This window comes from Dipodomys spectabilis, unplaced genomic scaffold (genome assembly GCF_019054845.1).
Source record: "Dipodomys spectabilis isolate Male_0828 unplaced genomic scaffold, ASM1905484v1 ptg000165l, whole genome shotgun sequence".
In the NCBI taxonomy this organism is placed as follows: domain Eukaryota; kingdom Metazoa; phylum Chordata; class Mammalia; order Rodentia; family Heteromyidae; genus Dipodomys; species Dipodomys spectabilis.
In genome coordinates, this window is record NW_024870842.1 from 3,892,331 (window position 1) to 3,918,505 (window position 26,175).

The following is a 26,175-nucleotide window of genomic DNA, read 5'->3' on the forward strand; positions in this document are numbered from 1 at the left end:
AGGACCAAGGCCACTTACCTAAAATGGACATTAAATTCTTGAGTCAGTCAGTTCTAGAGCCTCTCTTTCTATATCTTCAGTGAAGACTGAACCTGTATTTAACACCACTGCATCTCCAAATCAAACATTAGAAAGAAAAGCTGACCTCAGTTTATCTACAGGGATTTATACACACCAGGCTCAGATTCTGTTTCACTGGGATATTTGTGTTTATGAGACATTCTGATGAACGATACTTTTTCTTTCAGTTCATGAAATTTTCAACATTAAAGAACCCTGAATTCCTATTTTGAAATCCATTGTGCCATTTTTATTCTGCCTGTATTTTAATATAGCATCAATATTTAACTACTCATTAAATGAAGTGTGACTTTTATAGTGAAAATGTCAGTCTTTGCAGTTCATTAAATTCATTTAAAGTATAGCTGCCTGATAATTTTTTTCCTGGAAGAAATAAACGGACTATGAAGTGAAGACATAAACTTTAAATTTAAGCATGTGTTTTCTTCAAAATTAACATTCAGGATCTGTAACATTATTCACAAGACTGAAGGACTGTTTGCATTTTCCTACATTTACTTAGTGGCTGTCGCCTTTTATAGAATACAGAGCTGTTTATCACAGTGGGATATGACAGGTGGAATGTCACTGTGGACATTAAGATGTCATAAGCTATTATGAATCTCTGGAATTCTGCATGGAGTATTAAAAAAAACATTATCTTGAACTATGGTATCAGAAAAATAAACCTCAGAAGATGAGGAATTTAATAACTCGCTGAAGCCAATAGAAGCTAAAAGTGGTCTCTTTCAGTTTTAAAAAATAATTCTGAGAAGACATTAAACTGCCTGAAAGAAATGGATATATTAAAATGGAATTTGAGAAATGCATTCAAATGAATTTTTTAGATGTTTGCGATCCTTTCTTCCTAAAATTACTATGATTTACATGTATGAAGCAGTAAATGCAAATGATTTCCAATCACTGTGGGTACGTGTGCGAGATGACAAAGTCTCCTAATGAGAATTGACGAGATGTTGGCATTCACTGAACAAGACATAAAGGAAATGAACACTTCCAGGCCCTTCCCCCTAAGGGCACCAGGACTTGGCCACTGCTCCTCTTCAGCCCGCCCTTTATACTATCCCCCTCTTCCTCACACCAACTCTCACACCAGTTCCTTTCAAAAGAGAAATCTCAGTAGGACCCTTTTTATCTCCTCCCCTCCCTCCTCCTCTCCCTCTCTCCTTCCCTCCCTCTGTGCCTCCCCCCCCCCACCTTTCTGTCTCTCATACTGGTCCTAGGGCTATACCTCAAGGCTTAGACACTATGCCTGAAATTTTCTGTTCAAGGCGTGTATGCTTTCATCAGAGCCACATCTCCACTTCTACTCTTTGGTCTTTAATTGGTGAGAAGAGCCTCATGGACTTTCGTGCGCAGGCTGGTTTTGAATCGTGATCCTTATATCTCATCCTCCTGAGTAACTAAGATTACAGCAGTAAACCACCAGCACCTGGCAACTTTATCTCTTCTTAAAAGATAAAGCTTAGTTAGGCTACATACTAGTAATCCTAGCGTTCAGGAGGCTGAGGAAGGAGGAGAAAGAGTTCCAAACCATTCTAGGCTATATAGCAAGACACTATCTATAAAAAACAAACAAACAAGCAAAGAAAACCTGCAGCCTGACAAGCAAGACCTTTCTACATCTGTACCAACTACAAGTCCATAGGCATCCTATGGGCTATGTGTACACAGAAAGAGCTTTTCAATATTTTCCTATTTTGCAAAATCCATCCTTCCCTGCTACAGGCAATGGAAGTAACCCCACTTTCCGATGTCCATGTTGGCATATATACTGCTATTCCCACAATGAACTAAATGCATGCTTGTTTTGAAGTAAGGAGGCCAGGTCTGGCTGGCCTCATATTGGCCACATGGTGGATTGTAGGGTCTGGCATCTTGTCTTCATGCTGGAGGAAGGAAATCACCTGCCTCTCAGGTAATGGGCGTGCCTGGATCCCTGGAGTCAGGGGCAGGCACTTGGCTGATAGGTTACTGAATCTGTCAGTCTAGTGCCTGGGACTGCCCAGACCAGACCAGCCTCCAGGAAACCATGCCACCTGTGTCTCTGTGATCCTGTCCTGTGTCCTGTCTGTTCATCTCCAATCATGGCATCCCATTCAGCTCTCCACTAAAGCTGAACTGGCTTGTTGGTATCATTCTTGTTACTTCTCTCCTCTTTAACATGTTTCCTAGCTGTGTAATGTGTATTTGCATGCTGCAGGTCTTTGTAAAAACTGGAGGCCTGCAGCCTGTTAACCATATAATAAAGACTCCAATATTCTATCTTTTAAAATGTGGCTTCTGGGATGATTTAACTTACAACAGTTTTAATCTAAATCTTTTGTAAGTGACTGTTTAGAAACTGCCCATGTTGTCCAAAGGAGCTATTTTTTTTCTATGTTTTTTAGTTTTCTTATTTTTATTTAAAAGTGATGTACAGAGGGGTTATAGTTACATAAGTCAGGTAATGAGTACATTTCTTTTTGGATAATGTCACCCCTTCCCTCATTCTCTTTTCATTTTTGTAAAGAATTTCCCATCACTTCTAAGACATTCTCCAACTGGCTTAACAACTCTTACTTTTCTCCTAAATGGTATTTCCTCCAAGTTCTCCACATTTAATTGCCTCAAAACAACCTGGTCATCAACAAGCAACTAAAAGAGGAGGGTATTTCTCTCTCCCATAAATCTATTCATCAAGATTCCTCCAACCCTGGAATGTCCAGGGAAAGCTTCAATAATCAGGGGGAGAAATGAGCTGCAGAAACTCAAAGAGAATGAAATAGCCAAGGCAGGAGATTAGGAAGCCAGGAGATGAGGGAGCACTGAATTAAACATTCTTAAGCAGACTTACATACATAATGAATTGGTCAATTCTGTCCAATGTTTCTGAAAGAGATTACCCTTCCAACAAGCCAAATGGGTGTTCAAGGATGGTAGCTCAGATGGATTCCTGAACAAAATAAGTGTTAATCACTTTATCTCTCCCAGTCTTTTTTTTTTCTTTTTGTGAAGAAGAGCAACTTTTCATTTCCATAAAGCCTTGAAATCACAGGCTAGCAGGGGATGGGGGTGTGGGGCCTAGGGCTGGTTAGAGGATGCAGACAATGAAGTCCCTGAAAAGAGGGATTTCCTGACAATAAAACCCTGATCAGAGCCAGAGAGAGGGGACATTGTTGTCTTCAGCACTCCCCCTTCCCCTGGGAATTCCAGGCATAGTAGAGAGGGGAGGGTCACGGTGCCAACTGCTTGGGAACCATCTACCAGGTAAGCTGGCCCATTAACTTCTTGGGAAACTGGACCACCACAACACATGTTCTTGGAATTTTTTCTTTGAAATGCATTACTGCAGGCTTGCTGAAGGCCTCTACTCCATTGTTCAAAAATGTGTGTGTGTGTGTGTGTGTGTGTGTGTGTGTGTGTGTGTGTGTGTAATCAGCTTACAAAATCTTTAAGAAAAGCATCTTAAATGTCAGTGTAAAATCTTGCAGCTGGTTATGTATTGAAATTCTCCTGCATGCCAGGCCAGGACACAGGACACAGAAAAAAAACAAAGTAGATACGGTCACTGGTCCTTTGAGGTCACACTTGAAAGAAGCCAAACGGAAGTTTCAGTACACTGTCAGTAACTTACAAACATGAGTTTCTTACATTTCAGTACACTCCAAACTAAACACCTACCTTCTCTGTGAATATTTGAAGAATGACTGAGTGAATGAATGCATGAATCAGTCAATCAATCAAAAATTTCTGGGGGGGGGGGGGTTGTTCATGGGACTCAAGACAAAAAAAGAAAAACCACTTGTAAACTCTTCAAACTAAGGAAATTCAACTTGAGTATACACCCACTCTGTTAGATAAAAATGAGACAAGAAATCAAAATCCAGGATATCTAGAACCTATTTATTATTCTAATACAATCATTACATAGAACCTATCATTAGCAGTGCTTTAATAACTCATCCTAAATAGCTTTGTGACTTAGTTCAAGCACTCAGAGACAGAGATGGGCCTTAATTGAGCCAACTCCTAATCAATAGACAATTACTTCCTCTAATGAACAAAGACTTTCTCTTCTTGTACTACTAAAATGACACTCTTTGAAAAGCCAAAAGATATGCTTATTAATGGAAAGATTTTTAAACAGGAGGAAGGAAAAAAATGGGTAGGTATTGTGGATTCTTTTATCTGGTTCAAGAACCTCCTTTATCAGACAACCATGTACTCCTCAAAATGAGCACTGGCCTTCTTAGCTATTCTGAGGAACACACTGTAAAGGAGCCTCCTTTTACCTCTTTAGGCCCTAGAGAAATAACTGCCCTATATTTAGATAAATGTCCTTTGCAACAAAAGAATAACTCATCCCAGTTAGCACTTTCCAAATGACAAAAATCTGAAAGTTTTCCAAAGTATCCCTCTTACTCAGCACTGCTCAACCAGGGGATGTTTGGCAAAGTCTGGAGACATTTGTGGTTGTCTGAATGGTAGGTGTTAAGTGGGGAGAAACTAGGGGTGTGAACACCCTGCATTGTGCAGAATAACTTCCCACAAGAAAGAACTATGGGGTCCACAATATCAATAGTGGCAAGGTGGAAAAACCCTGCTAAAGTTAAAACACTGGGCAGAGAACACACAGTCCATCTCTAAGTGTTCTCGCAGCAGTTCTGGTGCAGCATTGAGCTATTTTGAGACAAGACAGTTCTCCAATGACCTGTGTTCAGCAGTTTACCCATATGTTAAAAGACTGACCTGTGCTTAGGATGATAATGTCTTAGAATAATAACACTGATAATAGCTAGTATCAATGAAGGACTTAGTAGATGGAGAATTAGAGTCACTGTTTACCAGCTCATGTTGTAACTACTATTATTACTGTCTAGAAGTAGCTCACTTCTTATGCACAATAATTCCATGGAGCAGATTGTTTTTAACTCTCCTTTGGTTTTTAAATCTTCTTTGGTGTGTGCATGGGTGTGTGTTTGTGTGCATGTGAGCACACACATGCGCAGGTGCACCTGTGCATGTGTACTGGGCTTGAACTCAAGACCTCACACTCTCGCTTAGCCTTTCACTCCAGGCTGGCACTCTACCATTTGAGTCATAACCTCCAGTTGTGGAGCAGATGTTTCTACAGCCCTCCAGGAAACAAGAACTATGGGGCAAAGCTTGATCTATTCTCTCTCCATGCTGCTCCAGCGTCACAGCGTAAAATCTCCATCTTAGGAATGATGATGTGACAGGCTTAGGAATGTGCTGGAAATCACAGACCACAGAGTGCGGAAGTGGCAGAGCCCTGCTTCCAGCATGGCAGGAACCACCTTATTCCTCCTCCCTCCCTGTCTCCCTGCCAAGGGCTCCATATTGGGAACTAGGTCTAACCTTAGATAAGCAAAACCAACAACAACCTCCAGAGGAAGGAGTTAGGCTGCTTTCCAAAGTTACTAAAGTCAAGTTTTCCAGTGTTCAGAAAACTGATTAAACAAAACAGCCACCTAAAGACAATGGTAAAGTACATTTGCATTGTCATGAGTCACTTGGAAGCAATTTGAGAAGGTGGCTGGCTATACATGAGGTTAACTGTTTCCTTTCATTTGAGCAAGGATCAAGAGGCACCAGGCAGGTAAAAAGACAAGAAGGCAAGCCTTTCTCAAAAGACCAATGCCCTGAGTGCATTAGGAACTCAGTCCAGCTTTGAGAGAGCCAACTCCTGGATCATGAGATGCCTGTACAGATTGGGTAACATCTAACAATAACACACCACCAATGCCAGGTTCTTCTTAGTACATGTGCAGATAGATGCTGATTACATCATGAGGTCTACTTTCAGGAATTAATATTTCCTGACAAGGGAATTAAAACATTAGAGATTCTGGGGCAAGACTCCATGGTTTACACCTATAATCCTCGGTACTCAGGAGACTGAGATGTGAGCATCAAAGTTCGAAGCCAGCCCAGCTAGGAAAGCCCGTAAGATCCTTATTTTCAATTAACCAGCAAAAAAAAACCCAAAACCCAAAAAACAAAAAAACAGAAGTGGCTGAGCATCAGTGGCTCATGACTGTACTACTTAGAAAGTTGGGATATGAAGATCATGGTTCCAAGCCAGCCTGGAAAGGAAAGTCCACGAGACTTTTATCTCCAATCAACCACCAATAAAAGCTGAAAGTGGAGCTGTGGCTCAGTGGTAGAGCAATAAAAAGTTCAGGGACACCACTCAACCTCTGAATTCAAGTCCCAGGATGAGCACGCACGCATGCACGCACGCATACACACACACACACACACACACACACACACACACACACACGAGGAAAGAAAGAAAATTTTGGACATGGAACTGTAGCTTACGTGGTAGAACACTAGCATTAAGCAAAAAAAGCAAAGGGACAGCACCCAGGGCCTGATTTCAAACCCTAGTACTGATAAAAACAAAAAAACATAAAAAAAAAGACTCAATTTCCCTATTTTGATCATCTCTGTAAATTCTATAATTCTGAGAAAAATATATTTTTTTAAATTCTAGCACATGCTTTGAGAACTTCCCCAATCTTATATAAAAGGCCAAAAGACCAAAGGACAAGAGTTTGCTTTTTAGTTTTACAATATTGACATAGCAGACTTCTGTTTTTTACCATAGGAATTTCTCTTTTAGAAAGACAGAAGTATCCTTAACATAATATAAACATATCCACAGCACTTCTAAGATCTTTAAGTATTTATTCATAACCGGTTTTTTTCTTCTCCATAAACAATCAGGGTCAGCCAGGTGCTCAGGGCTCATGCCTGTAATCCTAGCAACTCAGGAGGCTGAGATCTACTCAGGTGGTTCAAAGCCAACCTGGGCAAGAAAGTCTGTGAGATTCTTATCTCCAATAAACTACTCAGTGCCCAAGCCCTTAGCTCAAACCTCCCCCCCCCCCAAAAAAAAAAGAACCAGGGTTAGTTTTAAAGGCATATTTGATTTTTCAAAGAGAGGTAATTCCTAAGAGAATTAAGGCAAAGATAAGTAAAATTTTAAAAAAAAAAAAATCTAGACAACCACACATGGTAAAGCTGTATCCTGTACTCTTAGACAGCTACAAAATGAGTTTTGTGTTTAACTCTGACTTCTTGGCAGCCAATGCAAAGGAAGAAATGAAAATGACAAGATTAATAATACCCACAAGATAAAACTAAGTGGATCTTTTTCAGATCTTCCTGTTCAAATCTTCTTCTCCTTAAGAGGATTCTCAAGCAAATCATCATAAAAAGGGGTATAGTACTTTGAGATATAGTGGGTTACATCATCAACAGAATAAAGAAGGATGTTCATGAACCTATTACCCTTGGTTCTTCTCAATGCAAAGGGAGCCTCACTCAGTGTGCAATTCAGAACCAGAAAGAGCCCCAAAGAAGGCAAGTACAGAATGGGGCGCACAACAAGCTACTGTGAACGTCTAGCCCTCTCAGTATGGCAGAAGCTGCTCATTAAATCAGGTGATCTGGATGAATGATTCATTGCAACTTCTTCAGGCCATGTCTTTTAGCTTTTTTTCCTTCAAGATTGATGCTGTAGCACTGGAGATAATGGTCCCACAGCCAGGAGTGGCTTCAAACCACAATCCTCAGATATCAGCCACCTGAGCAGCTAGGATTACAGCTGAGCACCCCCAGCACTCAGAAGCATATTATTTCTTTTTTTTTTTTTCTTTTTTTTTTTTTCTTGAACCCTGGGCCTGAGTGCTGTCCCTCAGCGATTCAGCTCAAGGCAAGCATGCTACCACTACAGCCACAGCGCCACTTCCGGTTTTCTGGTGGTTTATTAGAGGTAGAGAGTCTCACGGACTTTCCTGTGCGGGCTGGCTTTGAACCACAATCCTCAGATCTCAGCATCCTGAATAGCTAGGATTACAGGCGTGAGCCACCAGCACCAAGTAGAAGCATATTATTTCTTACATATTATTTCTTAATGTGGGCTGGGCATCACTAACTTCTAGGTCATAATTTTGACAAGAAATAGACAAAAATTATGTCAACAATTGTGTATGACAAAATACATCAATAGAAAATAGAAACTCCCAGAAAGCTGCATTCTAATGTGTATAACAATACAGTTTTCATCAGCTACTATACTTAAGGAATGAGGTGTTATCTGTCATTCAATGTATTGGTTATGGTTGACTTGGCCTCCTTTTAAACAAATATAGCCTCTGTTTTCCTGCTTTCTGTCGCTCCTTTGTAGGAATGTTCTAGATCCCTCTCATCTACTACACTCTTTCTGTTTTCTTTCCTTGTCAGCTCAAGTAGGTTCCTTTAATTTAACTAGGTTTCTGCCTCAAATTTCCACAAGATCCATCTCCTAATAAGCACACACACTTTAGAAATAAAGAGAAAGGGAAATGCTGGCACCTGCCATCTTGGTCCTGCTTGAAGTTCCACCACTTTCAAACTAACTCAACTATGAACACAAGCTCAGAAAATTAAGGTTGTATTGGTATAACCACAGTAGTTTCTAGAAATCAAGGATGTATAGGAACCATAGCAGGGGAACACAACACACAATTCTGACCCACTTGGCAACTAGACGCCTATTAAGCCAAAGGATTAGGGAAGATAGTTGAAAATTTATTAATGCAGAAGAAAAGTTTGGAGGTAGGAGGAAAACAGCTATCTCAAATTAATAGTTTCAAAAACAATAACTCTAGGTAAAGTACAAAAATATGAAGGTAAACAAGTGCCAGGTGCCGGTGGCTCATGCCTATAATCCTACCTATTTGAAGGCGGAGAACAGGACAATCACCATTTGAGACTACGCAGGACAGAAAAGTTCACAAGATCCCTTCTCAACCCACAGTTGGGCAGAGTGGCATAAACAAGCTAGGTAGGCGGTTGAGACTAGAAGGATCACCATTCACGGCCTACCTGGTCAAAGGCTTGAAGACTTCCATATCAACTAAGGATAGCTAGCTACAGTAGCTCATGTCTGTCATCTCAGCTTAAAATTGGTGGATTCCAATCCAAACACCTGAAGAGGAAGTGAATGCTTATCTCAAAAATAACCAACAAACTGGCACTGGGGCTCACTTGTAATTCTGTTATCCTGGCTACTCAGGAGGCTGAGATCGGTTCAAAATTAGACTGGTCAGGAAAGTCCATGAGATTTTTACCTCTAATTAGTGGGCAAAAAGTGTGATTCAAGTGGCAGAATGTCAGCCTTGAGCAAAAAGGCTAAGGGAGAACATGATGCCCTGAGTTCAAACCCTAGTATCGGCACCAAAAACAGAAAACATAGGATTGGAGGCATTGCTCAGCAGTAGAACACCTGTATAGCAAACACAAGGACTTGAGTTTAAATACCAGAAACACACACACACACACACACACACACACAGAGCAGGCAATCCTAGTTTGTGATACTCATCCACTCAGGAGCATCCTAAGTAAAACTCTAATATTTAAGAAAACTCACCAGCTAGCTATCTTCTAAGGAATTCAATTTTGGCGTTATATGTCAGGTCAAAGATATGGCAAATGTTTGCCAGTGTTCCTGGTAGCTACCACTCACTAGATAGCCAGAGGTAGCCTGTAAACTTTTTAAGAAAATTAATAGTTAAAATTAATTAATTTATTGTATTTTTTCAATTTCAATTCATTGCAAGCTATGCAAGGCAGCCATATGAAAAAGGATGCAAATTACAAGGTGAAACAATGTGAAAGAATTTCAATCTTAATGATAGGTAGTTATAGCAAAATTGCAGGTGAGAGAAAGCATTGTTATAAACAATCAGACCAGTGGCAGTATTTTTTGGAAGGAGAATTATAGCTTAAACTATCTTGTTGAGGTCAAACCAAAAGGGAAGCATAGATTGAACTGGAGGTGAGGAAAATTTAAGAGTACAGAGAGGCAGAGAACAACCTTGGGCTACAGCAAAGGCCTAAGCTGAAGTAGAAACGCCAAAGACAAAGGAGAAAGAGATCATTAAAAGGAAAAAGGAAGCCATGAAGACTTACAGCTCTAACAAAGTGGAGAGGCCAAGTTATCCAAATTAATGCTGAGCTTTTGCATCCAAAATTAAGGAAGCATTGAGAGAATTAGGCAGAATTTGAGGAAGACTTTGAGGGAGATCTAGGTTAACATATGGCTTGTGTTGGATTTGAACTGATGGCCCAGAGTGAAATGCTGAAAACCTGTGGAGAATTAGCACACAGGGACTAAAAACGTCAATCAAGCAAGAGATGGAGACTTGAGAGACTTTGGTGCAGACTCAGAAATGACCCAAAGATTCACCCCTCCCTATAGCATGCCATTTGTAAGGTAAGTTTGCTTCTCCTATCATGAAATGCAATCTATTTCCTCTCCCCTGGTTTGGCCCGGTGACTTTGGCCAATAGAAGGTGGTAGGAGAAACAGTAGAACAATTCTGGGTTGGGATTCCAGAACTCTTGCAAAGAGGCAAAGGAAGAAAAGCAGTAGCAAGATAACAGGGTAGAAGTAACCAGAAGCATCCAGATACACACGGTATCTGGGAACCAGAATATGGAGACAGGAGAGACAGAGGGATGGAGTAAAGGTAGATTCCAAGACGTCTTCAGAAAAGTAGATTCCTAGAGCTCAGACCCAGCATCCAGTCTAAAAGAGGCATTCCATTGTTGCCTGAACCAGGGAGATCCCAGGGAAGAAGACACTGTCTGAAATATAAAGAAGAATAGAAGTAGATTACAGGGTGCTGAGGGAGGACCAGGTAGAGAAAACAAAGGACCCCAGGCAAAGTTAGCTATACTCAGAGATGTTGAAGAGGCAGTTGGCAAAGTCGGGTATTATATACCCATGTGGATCAGTCTTTCTTTCCCTAGAACTTAAAATCACAGGGATGTCCAGGAAGCAACTGCATTGACCTCACATCTGTTTCACCTGGACAGCGGTGGGCAAGTGCCACACTCAGGCTCACCTGGGACCTACTAGATGTATTTTACCCCTACCCAGATGACTGGTAAGCACATACCAATTTGAGAAGCACTCTGCCACCCTCATATGAATTTTTTTTTAACTCAGATAAAACCATTTGGTGCAACTCTATGTTCAACACCTTCTTAACACTAGCAAATACCCCTCTTTCAGCAAACAGAGAGCAGAGGCCCAAGGAAGCAAGGTCTCCAGTTAAGATTTCATTCACATTCTGTATTCCCTTCCTGTTTATCTTGAGGTCTTTTCCAATTGTGGTGGTCATCGTTTCATGTGAATTTATTTAAGAGGGAAAAATTAAGGAAAGTAAAGCTATGAGGGATATTATAATGTGTGGAATAAAGAGATAACAAAAATTAACCCAAGTGAGGTAGCACTCAACAAATTGGAGACTAGAAACTCTTGCAGAAGGCAGACGACATTCCTGCTTTCACGAAAGCAAAAACAAGATAGGAAAAGGGGGATGCCCTGCAGAACCCAGGACAAGCAGCAATTAGGAAGAGTTACACAACACTCCTGGAAGAACTTAGCCCAGCAGTAAAGCTGTTCTGCCTGAGGGAGGAAGAGGCTAGACAAACCAGATGACACGAGAGAGACATAACACAGGACGTCAAACTCGTCCTAAGGTGAGTGATCCTAGTCCCACACAAAAATGAGGCTGGTTTGCATGTCACTCAAAAGAATGTAGTAAGTTTGCCCTTCCATCGTGAAGAATGCTCTAGAAAAAAAAAAAAAAAACGTGAAGAAAAGGATTGCATAAAGGGCCTAGGGATACTCACACAGCACCAATCTGTTGTTAGGAAAGTGGAGCCTGTTTTCAGTGATCCCAAAGTGGAGAAATGAGACTTACTAAATACAAAGCAGAAGTCAAGCAGTTGGAGGTTAGTTGGAAGCCGGGAGAGCCAACATCCTTGTAGTCAAGTCTGCATAAAGAATCATGAGTTGCCAGGCACTGTAGCACAAACCTATAATCCTTAGCTACTCAGGATGCTGAGATATGAGGAATGTGGTCTAAAGCCAGCCCGCCCACTTCCCAAGGAAAGTCTGTAAAGTTCTTATTTCCAAGTAATCAACAAAAAAATCCTGAAGTAGAGTTTGTAGCTTAAGTGGCAGAGTGCCAATCTTGAGTGAAAAGTCTAAGGAAGCCCTGAGTTCAAACCCTTGCACCACCCCCCACAAAAAAAAGAAAGAAAAAAAGGAAGAACATGAACTCATAAACAGGTCTGTTGAATTGAAAATACTTTGTACAACTACTTACAGATAAGATTTTTTTTTTTTTTTGTGGTCATGGGGGCCTGAATTCTGGGCCTGAGCGCTGTCCCTGAGCTCTTCAGCTCAATTCTACCACCTGAGCCACAGCACCACTCCCAGCTTTTTCTGCTTACGTGGTGCTGAGGGATCGAACCCAGACCTCATGCATGCAAGGCAAGCACTCTACCACTGAGCCACTCCCAGCCCCAAGAAATTTTTTAAATACCATGTTATTTAAAAGGGCTGGCAGATTAAGGGAGGCAAAATGTGAATTTCTAGTTAAGAAGATTATTGACAGAACAAATATATATGCAGAGTCAGCAGTAAATTGGGTTTGATCAATTTTTTTTAAGAAATTTTGTTTTTACAATGATTACTGAAAATTGACTAGTGCTCACAACTTGACCACCAATGTTTGGGACTTACGAAATACTGTTAATAAAAATTCCAGATGTCCTTTGCACAGAAGGGAAATGTGGGCCTAAAGTATAGGTAATCAATTAAAATTAGGACATAATGATTTGTGGCTCCTGCAAAGAAGAACATAAATCACTGGGTATTTTAAGCTTGCCCAAAATAAAACCCCAAAACCAAAGAAAGAACTAAAAAGTCATCCATCTTGGCACAGTGTATCTCTCTCACCAAAAGAAAATTCTCCAAGAATAGTGAACACTGAAGCTTAAAAAAAAAAACTAGTTGCTATGCACAGAACTTAAACTTTGATTTCTTAGCACTCTCCGGTTACTCATGTCCACACCTGCTGAACAACCTGCTGCCCCAGAGCTGAGCTGGGCACATGAATGATCAGCCACAGGACAGACTGCCTTTCCACAGAACCAGTATTCATACCTGAGGCCATGTGACTCAGTCTGGCCAATGAACTAAGCAAAGTTATGGCAGTTTCTGGAACCTTCTTTTCCTTGGGCCACCACTTTCCTTCTGCTGGTTGGCTGGAAGTTCAACTTGAACTATCAGGAGAAGGGTCAATATGATAGCTTCAGGCAGCTTGGAGATATCCAAGAAGCTCTCATACCAGCCTTAGACTACTTCCTTCTAGATTCAGCTAGGGAAAGTAGAAGAGAACATCTACCTCCTTTCAGCCATTTCTACTCAAGTTATTGTTTCTCTGTTAGACAGAAGTTCAACACTACTAACTACAATTTGCCTATACTTCAGTTAGTATTCTTTCCTTGATTACTTCTTCAGTGTCCTGAAGACCAGTCACTCCAAAATCCTCTCCACTTGCTTCCCTCCATTGCTGTTCTTCTCTTACTCCTGACTAGGCAAAATCTGCCCCAAGTGTTTTCAGGCCACTTGGCTATTTCTGTCACTACCACATCGAATATTGATATAGAAAATTAAAAATGAAAGTTTAACTTAAAACTCTGAGAGGAGCTCATACCTATTATCCTATTGATCATCTCAGGAGGCTGAAATCTGAGAACAGTTCAAGTCCAGCCCAGCAAGTAAAGTCCATTAAATACCAAAAGGCCAGAAGTAGAGGTATGACTCAACTGGTAGAGCACCAGTTATGAGCAAAAAATGCCAAGCAAGGGCATGAGGCCTTGTGTTCAAACCCTAATACCAGTACAAAAAAAATGCATAAAGGGACTCTTTCAACTGCAGACCTACTCCTTACAGACAAGTGATTCTCCACAGTACATTTCTAGTGCCTCACAGTCTCTGGCACACAGTGAGTCCAACATAAGTTATTTTCAATGACTGAGCGACTGAGCTAGAACCAGATATCCAGCAAAACATTTTTCACAACTCTTTCACTCCTTATCACATTTCTTCCATGTGCTAAGCACTGTTTATACAATGGTCACCAGGGAGACACAGCCCCCACCCTCACAGAGTTCACATTTCAGTGAAGATATAAATAAGAAATAAAAAAATCAAGTAGGGATATGGACTATGAATAAAAATGTTGACTGAAAACTGATTAGTACTCAAAATTTTGTTGCCAATAGCTGTGACTTGAGATGTAGCAAGTGTGATATAAACTCAAGATGTATTTGGAAAAGAGAGAAAGCCTTAAAGACAGGGTATTTTTGATCCTAGGGCATTTTTAAGTGGCCAGCCCATACTGGAAGGTGACAATGTGAAACCTGAATGCTGAGAACAGACCAACCAAGAAAAGGTTCCAGGAAGAAGATTCTAGATATAACAGCAAGCCCAAAAAGATGGAATGAAGATTGGTGTGGTTAAGACATATAACACAGAAGTGGAGGGGAGTAAGGTTAAGAAGTAAGACAGCCAGGGCTGGGACGGTGGCTCAGTGGCAGAGCGCTTGCCTGGCATGCATGAGGCCCTAGGTTCGATTCCTCAGCACCACATAAGCAGAAAAAGCTGGAAGCGGTGCTGTGGCTCAAATGGTAGAAAGCTAGCTATGAGCTGAAGAGCTCAGGGACAGTGCCCAGGCCCAGAGTTCAAGTCCCACGACCAACAAAAAAAGAAGAGGAAGAGGAGGAGGACGAGGACGAGGAGGACGACGAGGACGAGGAGGAGGAGGAAGAAGAAGAGGAAGAGGAGGAGGAGGAGGAGGAAAAGACAGCAGCCAGGTGCTGGTGGTTCACATCTGTAATCCTTGCTGCTTAGGAGGCTGAGATCCCAGCCCAAGCAGGAAAGTCTATAACATTCTTATCTCCAATTAACCACCAAAATGTCGGAAGTAGAGCTCGGGCTCAAAGTAGTAGAATGCTATCCTTGAGCAAAAAAAGCTCAGGCCCTGAGTTCAAGCCCCACAACTGACAGAAAGAAAGAAAGAAAGAAAGAAAGAAAAAAAGAAAGAAAGAAAGAAAGAAAGAAGGAAGGAAGGAAGGAAGGAAGGAAGGAAGGAAGGAAGGAAGGAAGGAAGGAAGGAAGGAAGGAAAGAAGGAAAGAAAGAAAGAAAGAAAGAGAAAGAAGAAAGCAAGCAAGCAAGCAAAACAAGAAATAAGACAGGAAAAGTAGTCAGGGATGCTGAGCTTGTAAACCAATCCATATCCATCCATATCCACACCTACCCCATGCCACTCTCCCACTTATTCTACCGTTTATTTCTACTTAAATATGCAGATGTGTGTTACAAGTAAAATATGAATTTTCAGCTATGTCCTCTATCTACTCTGTCATCTCAAATAAATGGTGAGCAAGTCTTCGTTCAAGGGCCAACTCACTCTATCTACAACTTCCCTCCAATACCAACTCCCATCCTATCTATCCTTAAGTAGCACTCTTTTGCGTATGCTTTCTCGCCCATCACTCCCTCAAACATGCTTAGATACATTTTTGAATCTTTCATTAGCTCCCCCTTCAAAAAGCCATTCTCTACCACACATACACATGTGCAAAGGTAAACATATATGCACACAAATAAAACGTACTAACACACATACATACCCACAATATACCTGCTAAGTATATCTACTAAATTTGAGTACTAATCAATTTTCAGTCAACAGTTTGGTGATCTTTCACCAAACATTCTAGTGTCTCCACAGTTTGCTCTCAACCAATCACATCTCTACCATGGTGAGACAAACAAGTAAAGTTGTTAAAGTGTTACATTCACACAGCAAACCTGTCTTCTCCACTAAAATCCCGTTTCTTTCTTGTCCATTCCAAGCCCCCCTGGTTACTTTTTACTAACCACACCACTCCTCGATGGCCTTCTTCATCCAATCTACTCATTTTACCTACAGCATCATTAATTCTAAGTCTCTCAGATAAATTTTCTGTCTCAATCTCTCTCTGCCTCCCACTCTCTCTCTCTCCATGAACATTCACATATACCTGCCCCCAACCAAACTCAAGGCGTCTTGAAGTCAGATCACATCTAATCTCAGCCCCTAGTGAGAGTTTCATTACTAACATAAAGAATAATTAGAAGAGCCACATTAATAAAAACAGGCTAATTCTGTTTCCAGAAAGGATAATAATCAAGATAGGTTACACAAATTCTCAGAAATCTCCACACTCACAAAACTTGAGTTACCAGATTACAAGGGCTTTTTCTCCTTCCCTGTAACCCCTTTCATTATTTGTGACACCAACACTTTGCTTTTCCTCTGAGAAACTAAGGGAGCTTCCTATGCTTAGCCTGTGTGGTTCCTGGCGGATGTCTCCAATTCCCCCTTGAGACAGTTACGAAACTGTGGGCCTGGCCATGGGACCCCAGTCTAAGCACCCAGTAGATACAATGACTTGATCAAGAGAATTTGCCTGAACCACCCAAGAGGGAGGCAAAGTTGTGAAAATGTGACTTGGAGCTGCTGACAGACACCTCCTCTACCACTCAGCAGGCTGACATCAGAGAACCATGGTTCAAAGCCAGCCTAGGCAGAAAAGCCTGTGAAAGTTCATCTCCAATTAACGAGCAATTTGTTAGACTAGAGACAGCTCAGGTCATGAAGTGCTACAAGAAAGCCAAGCAAGAGCACAAGACCCCGAATTCAAAACACAATCCAAGTACAAAAAAAAGAAGGAGATGAAGGAGGAGGAAGAGGAGGAGGGGGGAAGGGAAGGGGAAGAGGAAGGGGAGGAGGAAGAAGAAGAGGAGGAGGAAGAAGGAGAAGGAGACAGAGAAGGAGAAAGAGAAGGAGGAGGAGGCGAAGGAGAAGTAGCAGCAGCAGCAGCAGCCGCCAACCAGCAGATTTAAAGTCCTGTAACAGTCATTAAGATTCTGGATCAGCTATGCCTGAAACAAAACTTAAAACCCCTACTGTATTTAACATACCTGGATAACTTCTCACTTGTCAGCCCAAAGCATTTTTAACTAAAACATTGCATTAACTCCATACACTGATTTTTTTACTTGAAAATAAACAAATGATAACTGTCCCCATTTCTCATAAAGGAGATAGACATCAAAGAGATCTGGTGTGCCTGTTACTTAACTGTTTGGTATTTCTAGATTTAACTCATCCTTTTCTCAAGAAAACCAACTTCCAACTAAGCATACTTTCATAAAAGTTTCATGTCAGGTCAGCATTTTGGACTTTTATTTCTATACCTAAGAGATTTCTTAAAGAAACTGTAGAACTTTTATTATTCTACAGTAAATCCCTTGTCCATTAGCTGTAGAAATGTGCAGAAATCCCACAGTGTGTTATAGTTAAGGTACTTAGACTAGATCACTTCACAGATTCACTTCCAACATTACTTTTAATGTAACTCTTCTTCATAAACAAATTTTTCAAATGTAGATAAGAACACATAAACTTGCCACTGTTGGGGACAGAAAACCCCAGTTTAAAATCTAGTACCTCCAAAAGAGTGAGCTTATGTTATTCAAATATGCATTCACAGTTAAAATCCATGTGTCCTTGATATTAGCCAATTTGCTTTATGGATTATCCCGACATTCAAATTAATCTTTTTGAAAAAAAAACAAAGCAAAATTAAATTAAGATTAAAGTTCAAATGTTAGTCATACAAGAAGCACTTTTTCAGTAGCTAATATGTTATACACAAGCAGGGACCATATTTAAAAGACCTGGCCTCCCTGAGGAAGAGATTAAGGACACAAACCTAAGAAATCAGAATATAAGATGTTCTATCTCAATAGGAAAATATAAAAACCCATCAGAAGCTCATGTACACCTTGAGCAAGTCTTACATTTTAAACAGAAATTTTTGTTGTTTTTAACAAAAACCTTACCTTCAAAACATACTTGAATTTATAAGCATACTTATGAAAGATCCTAACCCTCCTTATGCACTACCTTTGAAATTGAGTCTCAAATATACTTAGCCATCATTAACATCTCACAAGATCCAATTTAAAATTACCTCTTACCTTAGAAGATGAAATGTTTCCATTCATAAATGGCTGATAGGGCTTTAAATTGTGTTGTTGCACATTTTCCATCATTCCCATTTAATAATAACTAATGAAGAATGTTCATTTCCCAAAAAACTATGTAGAGGGCAAGAGTATATTATCATGCACATACAGGCACACACTTCTTTTTTATGCCGTTAGTTTTGTTTTATGCCAGTACTGAGATTTGAACTCAGGACCTTGAGCTCCTGCTTCATTTTTCTTTTTTTTTTTTTTTTTTGGGGGGGGGGGGGGATGGGTCCAGTCGTGGGGCCTGAACTCTGGGCCTGGGCGCTGTCTCTCAGCTCTAGGTTAGCGCTCTACCACTTGAGCCACAGCGCCACTTCCGGCTTTTTTCTTTTTGCTTATGTGGTGCTGAGGAATCAAACCCAGGGCCTCAGGCATGCAAGGCAAGTGCTCTACTACTGAACCACCTTCCCATTTTCTTTTTTTTTTACTCATCTCACACTTTCCTATTTGAACCACATCTCCATTTCTGGCTTTTTGGTGGTTAACTGCAGGTGACAGTCTCAGATTTTTCTGCCAAAGCTGGCTTCAAACCTCTATCTTCAGACCTCAGCCTCCTGAGTTGCTAGGATTACAGGTGTGAGCCACCAATGCCTGCATTTACCATTGTTTTAATAGTGCCATAGGATTTCCAAATAATGAGTCCCACGTGTTACTTCCTAAATGACTAACTCACTAACTGAGGAGTCAGCAATTCTTACCAAACTTAAAGATACCCAGATTATGTCCTTGTATCGTCTACCCTGGTGTCTCTCATTCTGGAACCACCCACATCCATTTCCATCACTTAATCACCTACAGCAAGATTCCAATAAGGTTCCTCAGTCTTCATCTCAGCATGCACACTGTCTCTGTCTCTTTGTGTGTCTGTCTGTCTCTCTCTATCTCTGTCTCCCTCTCATCCTAATGCATGCTTCTGTGAGCATTTTCTACCCAAATGTATAAAAATCAACTTTATATTTTCTTTTAAAACATTTTTCATTTGACTCCATTGCTTTTGCTCAAAGTCTTGACATTGGTCCAAGCCCTAAGTTCAAATATCATGGGTCATCTCTGCCTCTTCTTTCTCTCTTCCCAAGTGACAGAGGAATTTTGTTGTGTGTCTGCCTCTTCTTTCATATCTTCCTGGTTGAAACCCTTCTCACACCTTTACCTCAACTGGCAACCCACGTAGCCTCTTCACTCTGGCTTTCAGTGTCCCAATCCAGCCAGAGGTCAAATCCATCTTGACCAAGTACAAGTCCACCCAAACCTCTCCACTCAAAAATCTTCCAACTACACAGTAGCAGGCACTGTTGGGATCTTTCCAACAGCCTTCCCCCTTGCTGACAGAGCAGCGATGGTAATTATGCTCACTTGGCAATAGTCAACCCCAGGAGATGACATGAGTCCTGTCCAAACCCATCACAGTAGTCTCCTTCCTCTTTGCCAATGAGTGTCCTATGGGGGGAACACGTGACCCCCTTCTAATCAATAAGATAAAATAGACAGCCTACTTGAAAAGTTCTACCTTCTGAGGAGAGACATGCAGGAGGGCAAAGTATTCTTGGCTACCAGCCCCACAGCACTGCTCCCTTGCTACCTGTTTTACGCATTACTACATACAGAAGCCAACTTGTGACCAACAAGGAACCTTCTGGACTCCAAGGCTGGCAGAAAAGAAAGAAAATTAGAGGGACATAACTGAAGACATAATTGAACCACCCAAAAAGCCTATGGCTGTGAACTAAAGACATCTTTATAAATAGACAGATACTTTATGGTTTACACTATCAGGTGTTGGGCTCTGTTATCTGCAGCCCAAAGCATTCCAGCTCATAAGTCTCCAAAATAAAAACAAGCTACTTTCACTTGGAAGGCTCTCTACCAAAAACACAGTCTGAAATTCTTCACATCCTCAACATCACCTGGTAGTCCCACCTCAAACCTATGACTCAGATAGAGTGCAAAAGCCCCCATTCATAGAAGCTGTCGAGAAGTCTGAAGAAGAATGCTATTTCAAAACCAGTCATATACTATTCTTACCACTTCCTCTGCTACCCCAAATACCACAAAACACACTTGGGTCTGTGATTTCTCCAGTGATCAGAACCTCATTTCACAAGTTTTAGGCATCATTTGATGCTTGATTCATTCAAAGCTTTCTTAATCAAAAGTTTTCTAACTCAAAGTCTCCCAAGACCTGAGAGGAATACAGAGAGCTAAGCAGGAGAAAAAGAAATAAAGACTGTGATACTGTGATGAATGGTGGTGCAGGTGCCCACAGGAAGTGCTCTCTGTAGATGTCACCATGCATGGATGCAGGTTCAGTGTTGTCAAATTTATGATTATTTCTAAACAAAGAGAGACTGCACTCCAGAATTATATACAAAGATTTTTAGATTCCTGATTCACTTTTTTTTTTGTTTTTAAATATGATGCAGATGAAACAAAGTGAATCTCCATGTGCATTCGGCTTCCAATAGAGTCTACAGACTAAAGCAGAGAGTTCCTGAAACATCAGTGCATACTTGAACATTGCAATTACATACAGATATTTGCTTCTTTGAAAATGACTCAAAATAATTTTCTTTAGTTAATAATTTGCTCATATCTACTGAGCATGGGGCATTCAACATTCCACTCTTTGGAATGACCAAATGGGGACTTTGTAGACCTCTCCTCAGAAGAGGAAAGGACTGTTTTATCCATTATCCACTATGGACCAGATAGCTAGAATATCAAGCACCTAAAGGCCTACAAAATGCTCAAAATGTGTGAGAGAAAATAGGTGAGCAACACCTACAAAAAAAAATCCTTCAAAATTAAAACTAATAAAAACTAAATGCTTACCAAATGTAAACATATGGCCTACCAATCAATCACAACTCAGATAACATATATAAAATCATACTAAACATGGGATATGGGTTCATCTTAATGTTTGATATGGTGCAGAAGGCAGCCCAAATTGTAAATGCTCAGGGCCGGCCAAAGTTCTAAAAAGATTCAGAATAGTAACCTAAAACCAAGCACTCTACTAGAAGTCTCATTCTACTTCATACCTCTCACAAATGACATTACCAAGTTCCTTCCACTCATTCTACTGAAGAACACAGTTGGGCATGGGAAAAGCACTGCCCACATAACTGAACATAAACTATGTATTGCTTATCACTAATTTTTGAATCCTCACTTGCTTATGATTTCTCTAAGATAAAAATTTACAAAGCCATACAAAAGCAAGTTGTGAGGGGAGGGTCCCACAGAATGATTTTAATTATGTAATTTACTGGCAACATTTGAAACCGGAGATGTTTATTATAAATTTCAATGTCATGGCAATAGTTTACTAAGGGTGAACAAGGGACCCCTTGGGAGGGGCATGCTCTCTTCTTGGCACAAACACTCTCGTCACGGAGGTAAACTGGCTGCCCCTCCAGATAATATATCTACATTTACATATACATACATATATATTGTGTATATGTGTGTATGGGCATATGTGTATGTGTGTATATATGTATAAAACCCTGGTCTAAAACCTTTAGGAAAACCTTGTTTCTTCTTTATAATGTGGATTCAACCTCTTATTTGAAGACCTGTCCATGAAAATATCTCAATTTATTCTCAAAATTCAACACCCACATTCCAGACCTCAGAAATATCTTAGTTAATTCTCATGATGGTGTAAGATACAAATCTAAGATGTTTCCATCAAATTCCTCTCTCAAATATATTTTTCAATTTGAACCATGGTGCAGCACCCAAAAAGATAAACAAATTACCCTAGTTTCTTTTATCCTTCAAGCTAGCCAAGATAAAGTCCAATAAGGTAGAGTCAAATCACTAACACTATAATATCTTCATTAAGCAGAAAGATCAATAAATGACACACATGGTAATTAGAAAGGAAAGTTTGGGACTAAGGAAGTAAAAACAACACAGCACTAATTTACATAAGTGTAAGAAGTTAATAGCTAAATTCTGAGATGAAAAGAAAATCCCAATAATATGCAGAAAAAGATGAAGTAGTCCAAGTTCATTATTAAACCATAGTATAATTTAATCTCTTATACCCACATTCAATACAGTATCTTATTTGGGGGAAGTAAACTCCTAACAACTGGATGCTGTCATACCCAACATATTATTTTCTTGTTTAAAAAAAAAAAAAGTTACTTTGAATCCAGGGAAAGAAAAACTCCAGATGGATAATCAATGGGCCACCAATTCACTTGAATAACATAATAAGGACTTTATTTATTTATTTATTTTAAATATATAGATTGTGGTTTAATTTGCTAGCCACATCAGGAAAAAAGAAAAGAAATGCTCTAACTGTGGATTTGAAATTAAAATGGAAATTAGCCCCGAGAAAATAGAGATGCCTGTAAGTTTATACATCAGTGGCTAGTTCATGAATTATTAACTGATTTTAATGATCCTGGCTATATTTTATTTGAAGTTATTCTCCTACTTGCAATGACTTTTGAACCCTCAAAACTCTTTCATCCATTCTCTGTAGATAGAGTACACTTTCATGAGCGCTGACATTTAAAAAGGACCCACATACTCCCAGAACAGAAAAGATAATACACTCACATATAATTTATACAAAAGACTCTGGTCATTTGTCAAAGAGAGAAATGAATGAAGCCCTATTATTCACGGTTTGTAAATAAACTTAAAGATAAGCGCTAACTTTTCACTTCTTTTAGCATGGAGTAGAGAGTTCTCCTAGTTTCCCAGATGGTGGTTAAGCAAGAGCAGGTAAACACATACTTTTTTTTTTAATCCTTCATTTCCCCATCCAAATAGATAACACAAAGTTTTCAAAAGTGAAGTCTTAAGAGATTAATAATTACGGTACTTTCAAATAAAATATACGCCTGCCTTCAGATGCTACATTTCACATCTTCAATACAAACCTACACTGAACAGCAAAGCTCTTCAGAAACCCAAGTTAGCTGTGAAGCAAAATGCTATAAACCTTTAATTACTACTTGCTGGTTTATACTCATGAAGTTAATACTTCCTCTTCTACCTCATTCTCGCTACAAAGACAAATTGTAGAGAATAAAGTTGCGCTTTCCACTCCTGAGATTAGAACTAGGGAAATACAGTTTGTTTTTTACCTATAAGCAAGTAAACACAACAGCCCTTATGAATAAGAATAAATGATCCCATTCAATGTTTAGTGCTGTATCCAACTTTCCCAAATTGGGTATCCACTGCACTTATGATGATCAGACTGCTGAATTACTGAGGAAACATGTTATTTCAGATACATTCTGGATTCAGAAAATGACACCAGCGCAGCTTGCATCCACCCTCCTGAAGTTGAACAAGCCTTCAATAAATAAGGTGTGTTTTCAAGCTTTATATACCCTCTGAAATAAGTGCTCAGAGTTTAAATTGACTCTAAATAGCCTTTCTCAGAAAAGAAAGAGAGACACACACAAAACACCCACAATTTCTTGCGGTCCCTTGAAGTACCCTTGGGATCCTAGTGAACAGAGATTTGCCACGCATTGCAGCGTCTGGATTAGTACAATAGATTTCTATTTTGGTGTCTTCGAGTGTTGCTGATCTTAAATAAGGGAAAGAAGCAGTTACATTAGACAAGGTAATGGCTTCCAAAAATAAGAGCACGCCTAGTTTATACAGGCTTGCATACACAGGCTAAGTTGTAAGGAGATAAATAATACCCCACTGGAACAATTAGTTGGATTCTCAGAAACACTATGTACTTAATTAGGCTGCCTAAGTCCCTGACTGGGTATACATGGGGGACTTTTTTTTAAAGCATTTAATAACCCGAGTAGTAAATCCAAAATCAGAAGACAGACAGCAGTCAGTCCTTAACTCCAGGCTACAGCCCTGGGCCTTTTTGTGCTTTGCTTTTAATGCTTTACTGTGAAATTCGGAGAACATCAGTCCCTGTCACCATCACGAAAGAGTTAAAAACAGCAAATTTAAGTCCTTCTGCTCCACACTTATTAGGAAGTAGCTCAGTGCAAGGTGCGTGGCCGGCCCGCGACAACACAGGGCGAGCAAGAGACCCTAATGGTCGTTCACAAACTTCAGCACTGGAGTTGAGAGCGGAGCGGCGAACACAAATAGGAAAGAACTGGAGTCTCCACCGGCCACGGGGCTCGGCAAACTGTTCTGACCCCACCTAGGATTCCTCCTCTTCCTGTTATTTTTATTCCTTCGTTGGGGGTAGTACCTTTTCTTTCCAGAGGCTCCTTATTTCCTCCTCTGTTATCCAAGCAATCATAAACAAACTGGGCTTTGAAAGAGAGATGGGGGGGGGGGGGAGCGGGAAGGGGAGGAAGACCACACTGAAAAGGGACAGGCCGTGCAGAACGGGGCTCTTTCTCGGCACATCGTCCTCAGGATGATGTGGGGCGCCAAAGCCCGGCCCTGGTGAGGGGTGGGTGGGGAACTTCAGCAAGGACGGAGGAGCGAGGTGCGCGCCCCTGGCACCTCGCAGAGCCGCTGCCCTCCCGAGATCCACCTTGGACCACCAGAAAACGCTGGGCCTTCGAAGTTGGTACAGGGGGTGCTGCGAGAGGGGGGCTGGCCTCGGGGAGAACGCTGGATCCACCCCCCCCCACACACACACAAACACACACGCACCATTATGCAAAACTTACCCCCCCACACACACACACACCCGAACAAAACTAGAGGTAAGAAATCCTTCGCGCTGACCCTGGAGGGCGCGGGCACCTTCCTTCATGAGTCCCAACAGCCCTAGCGAAAAGGCAGCCCGGGGGCACCTGCGGGGGTCCCGCCGCGGCGGCACACCCCTGCCCCGCCCCGCCCCGGGCCGGCCACGCTCGAAAAGTTTGTTCCTTCCCCTCCCCAGCGGGCCCCGGACGGCTGACGAGTGGGTGGGGACCGGGATGGAGCTCGTGGAGGGGGACGAGATCATCCGACTACGAGATGGGGGGACCCCGGCTTTGTCCCCCCCACACACACACACCCCTCGCACGCGGGGGGGCGGGGAGGGGGCCTGCGATGTGTTTACTAATAACAACAGCAACAAAGAAGCACGCGCGGGGCCCCTCGGTGCGAAGGAGAGCTGCGGGCCGACGGGAGGCGAGGGAGGGCAGAGACACAAACCGGGGGGGCTGGGAGGGCGCTGAGGGCGAAGACCCGAGAGTTGGACGGAGCCGAGGGCGCACCGGGAAAAGGAGTGGGTGGGAGCAAAGAGGGAAAGAAAGTGCCGGCGGCGGCGGGCTGGGGCGCGGGGCGCGCCCGGGATGGAGAGTTGCCCCCGGCCCCAGTCCCCCAGCCCCGGCCCGGCCCGGTCACCTTGCTGTAGCCGTAGTACCCCAGGCACTGCGCGAAGTCCAGGCCGGCGGGGTCTCCGGCCGCCGCTGGGTAGAACCTCACATCCATGCCGGAGCCGGGCCCGGGGCCGGGGGCCGGGGCTGGGACTCTCCGGGGCGGGTGCCCGCCTCCTCGCAGCCGCTAGATCCACCGTCGGGGGCGCCCGGCCGGGGGCGCCCAGGAACAGCGCGCGGGACGCGGGGCTGGAAGGGCGTCGCGCCCGGCGCTCAACGAGGAGCCCGGGAGCCGCGGCCGCCGCACACAAAGGCGCGGCCACGCGAGCCGCGGGAGGGCCGGAGGCAGCCCGGGGGACGCGCGCCCCGCCGGGGGGCACCAAGGCTGCCTGCGCGCGGGCCGGGCGCCCGGAGCGCGGGGCGCGACGCGGGGGACCCCGGGGCGGCGCGACCAGCTCAGGTGCGCCGGGGCGAGGCTGGGACGGCGGCGGCGGCTGGCCCCGCTCCTCCTCCTCCTCCCCGGGCGGACTGAGGAGAGGAGCCGCGGAGACAAGGGGCCCGGCCCCTCCCCTCCCCTCCCCGCTCCCCCTCCTGCCTCCGCCGCCGGTCCCCTCCCCCGCGCCGCCGCCGCCGCCGCCGCTCCGCCCCTCCCACCGCGGGCAGCTGGCGCGCCGCCCGCCCCGCCGGTGCGCTCCCCGGCCCGGCCGCCTCCCGGCTCCGGGCCCCGCCCCGCCGGGCCCCGCCCCGCCCCGCCGACCCCCTGCCCCACGCGGGCCCTCGAGCACCCTCGGGCGCCCCGCGCGCGCCCTG

At 42.6% G+C, this 26,175-nt stretch overlaps 1 protein-coding gene across 2 annotated transcripts in view; it reads right to left on the reverse strand.

Moving 5' to 3' along the window:
• The window catches only part of Tox3 (TOX high mobility group box family member 3), a 116,465-nt gene extending 90,817 nt beyond the window's left edge, over positions 1–25,648 (reverse strand). For both annotated transcript variants that reach the window (XM_042693461.1, XM_042693460.1), the window contains exon 1: positions 25,394–25,648. In XM_042693461.1, the coding sequence (XP_042549395.1) occupies positions 25,394–25,480 (87 nt within the window). In that variant the 5' untranslated portion in view covers positions 25,481–25,648. The remainder of the gene's footprint in view (positions 1–25,393) is intronic.
• Between the last annotated feature and the right edge of the window lie 527 nt (positions 25,649–26,175).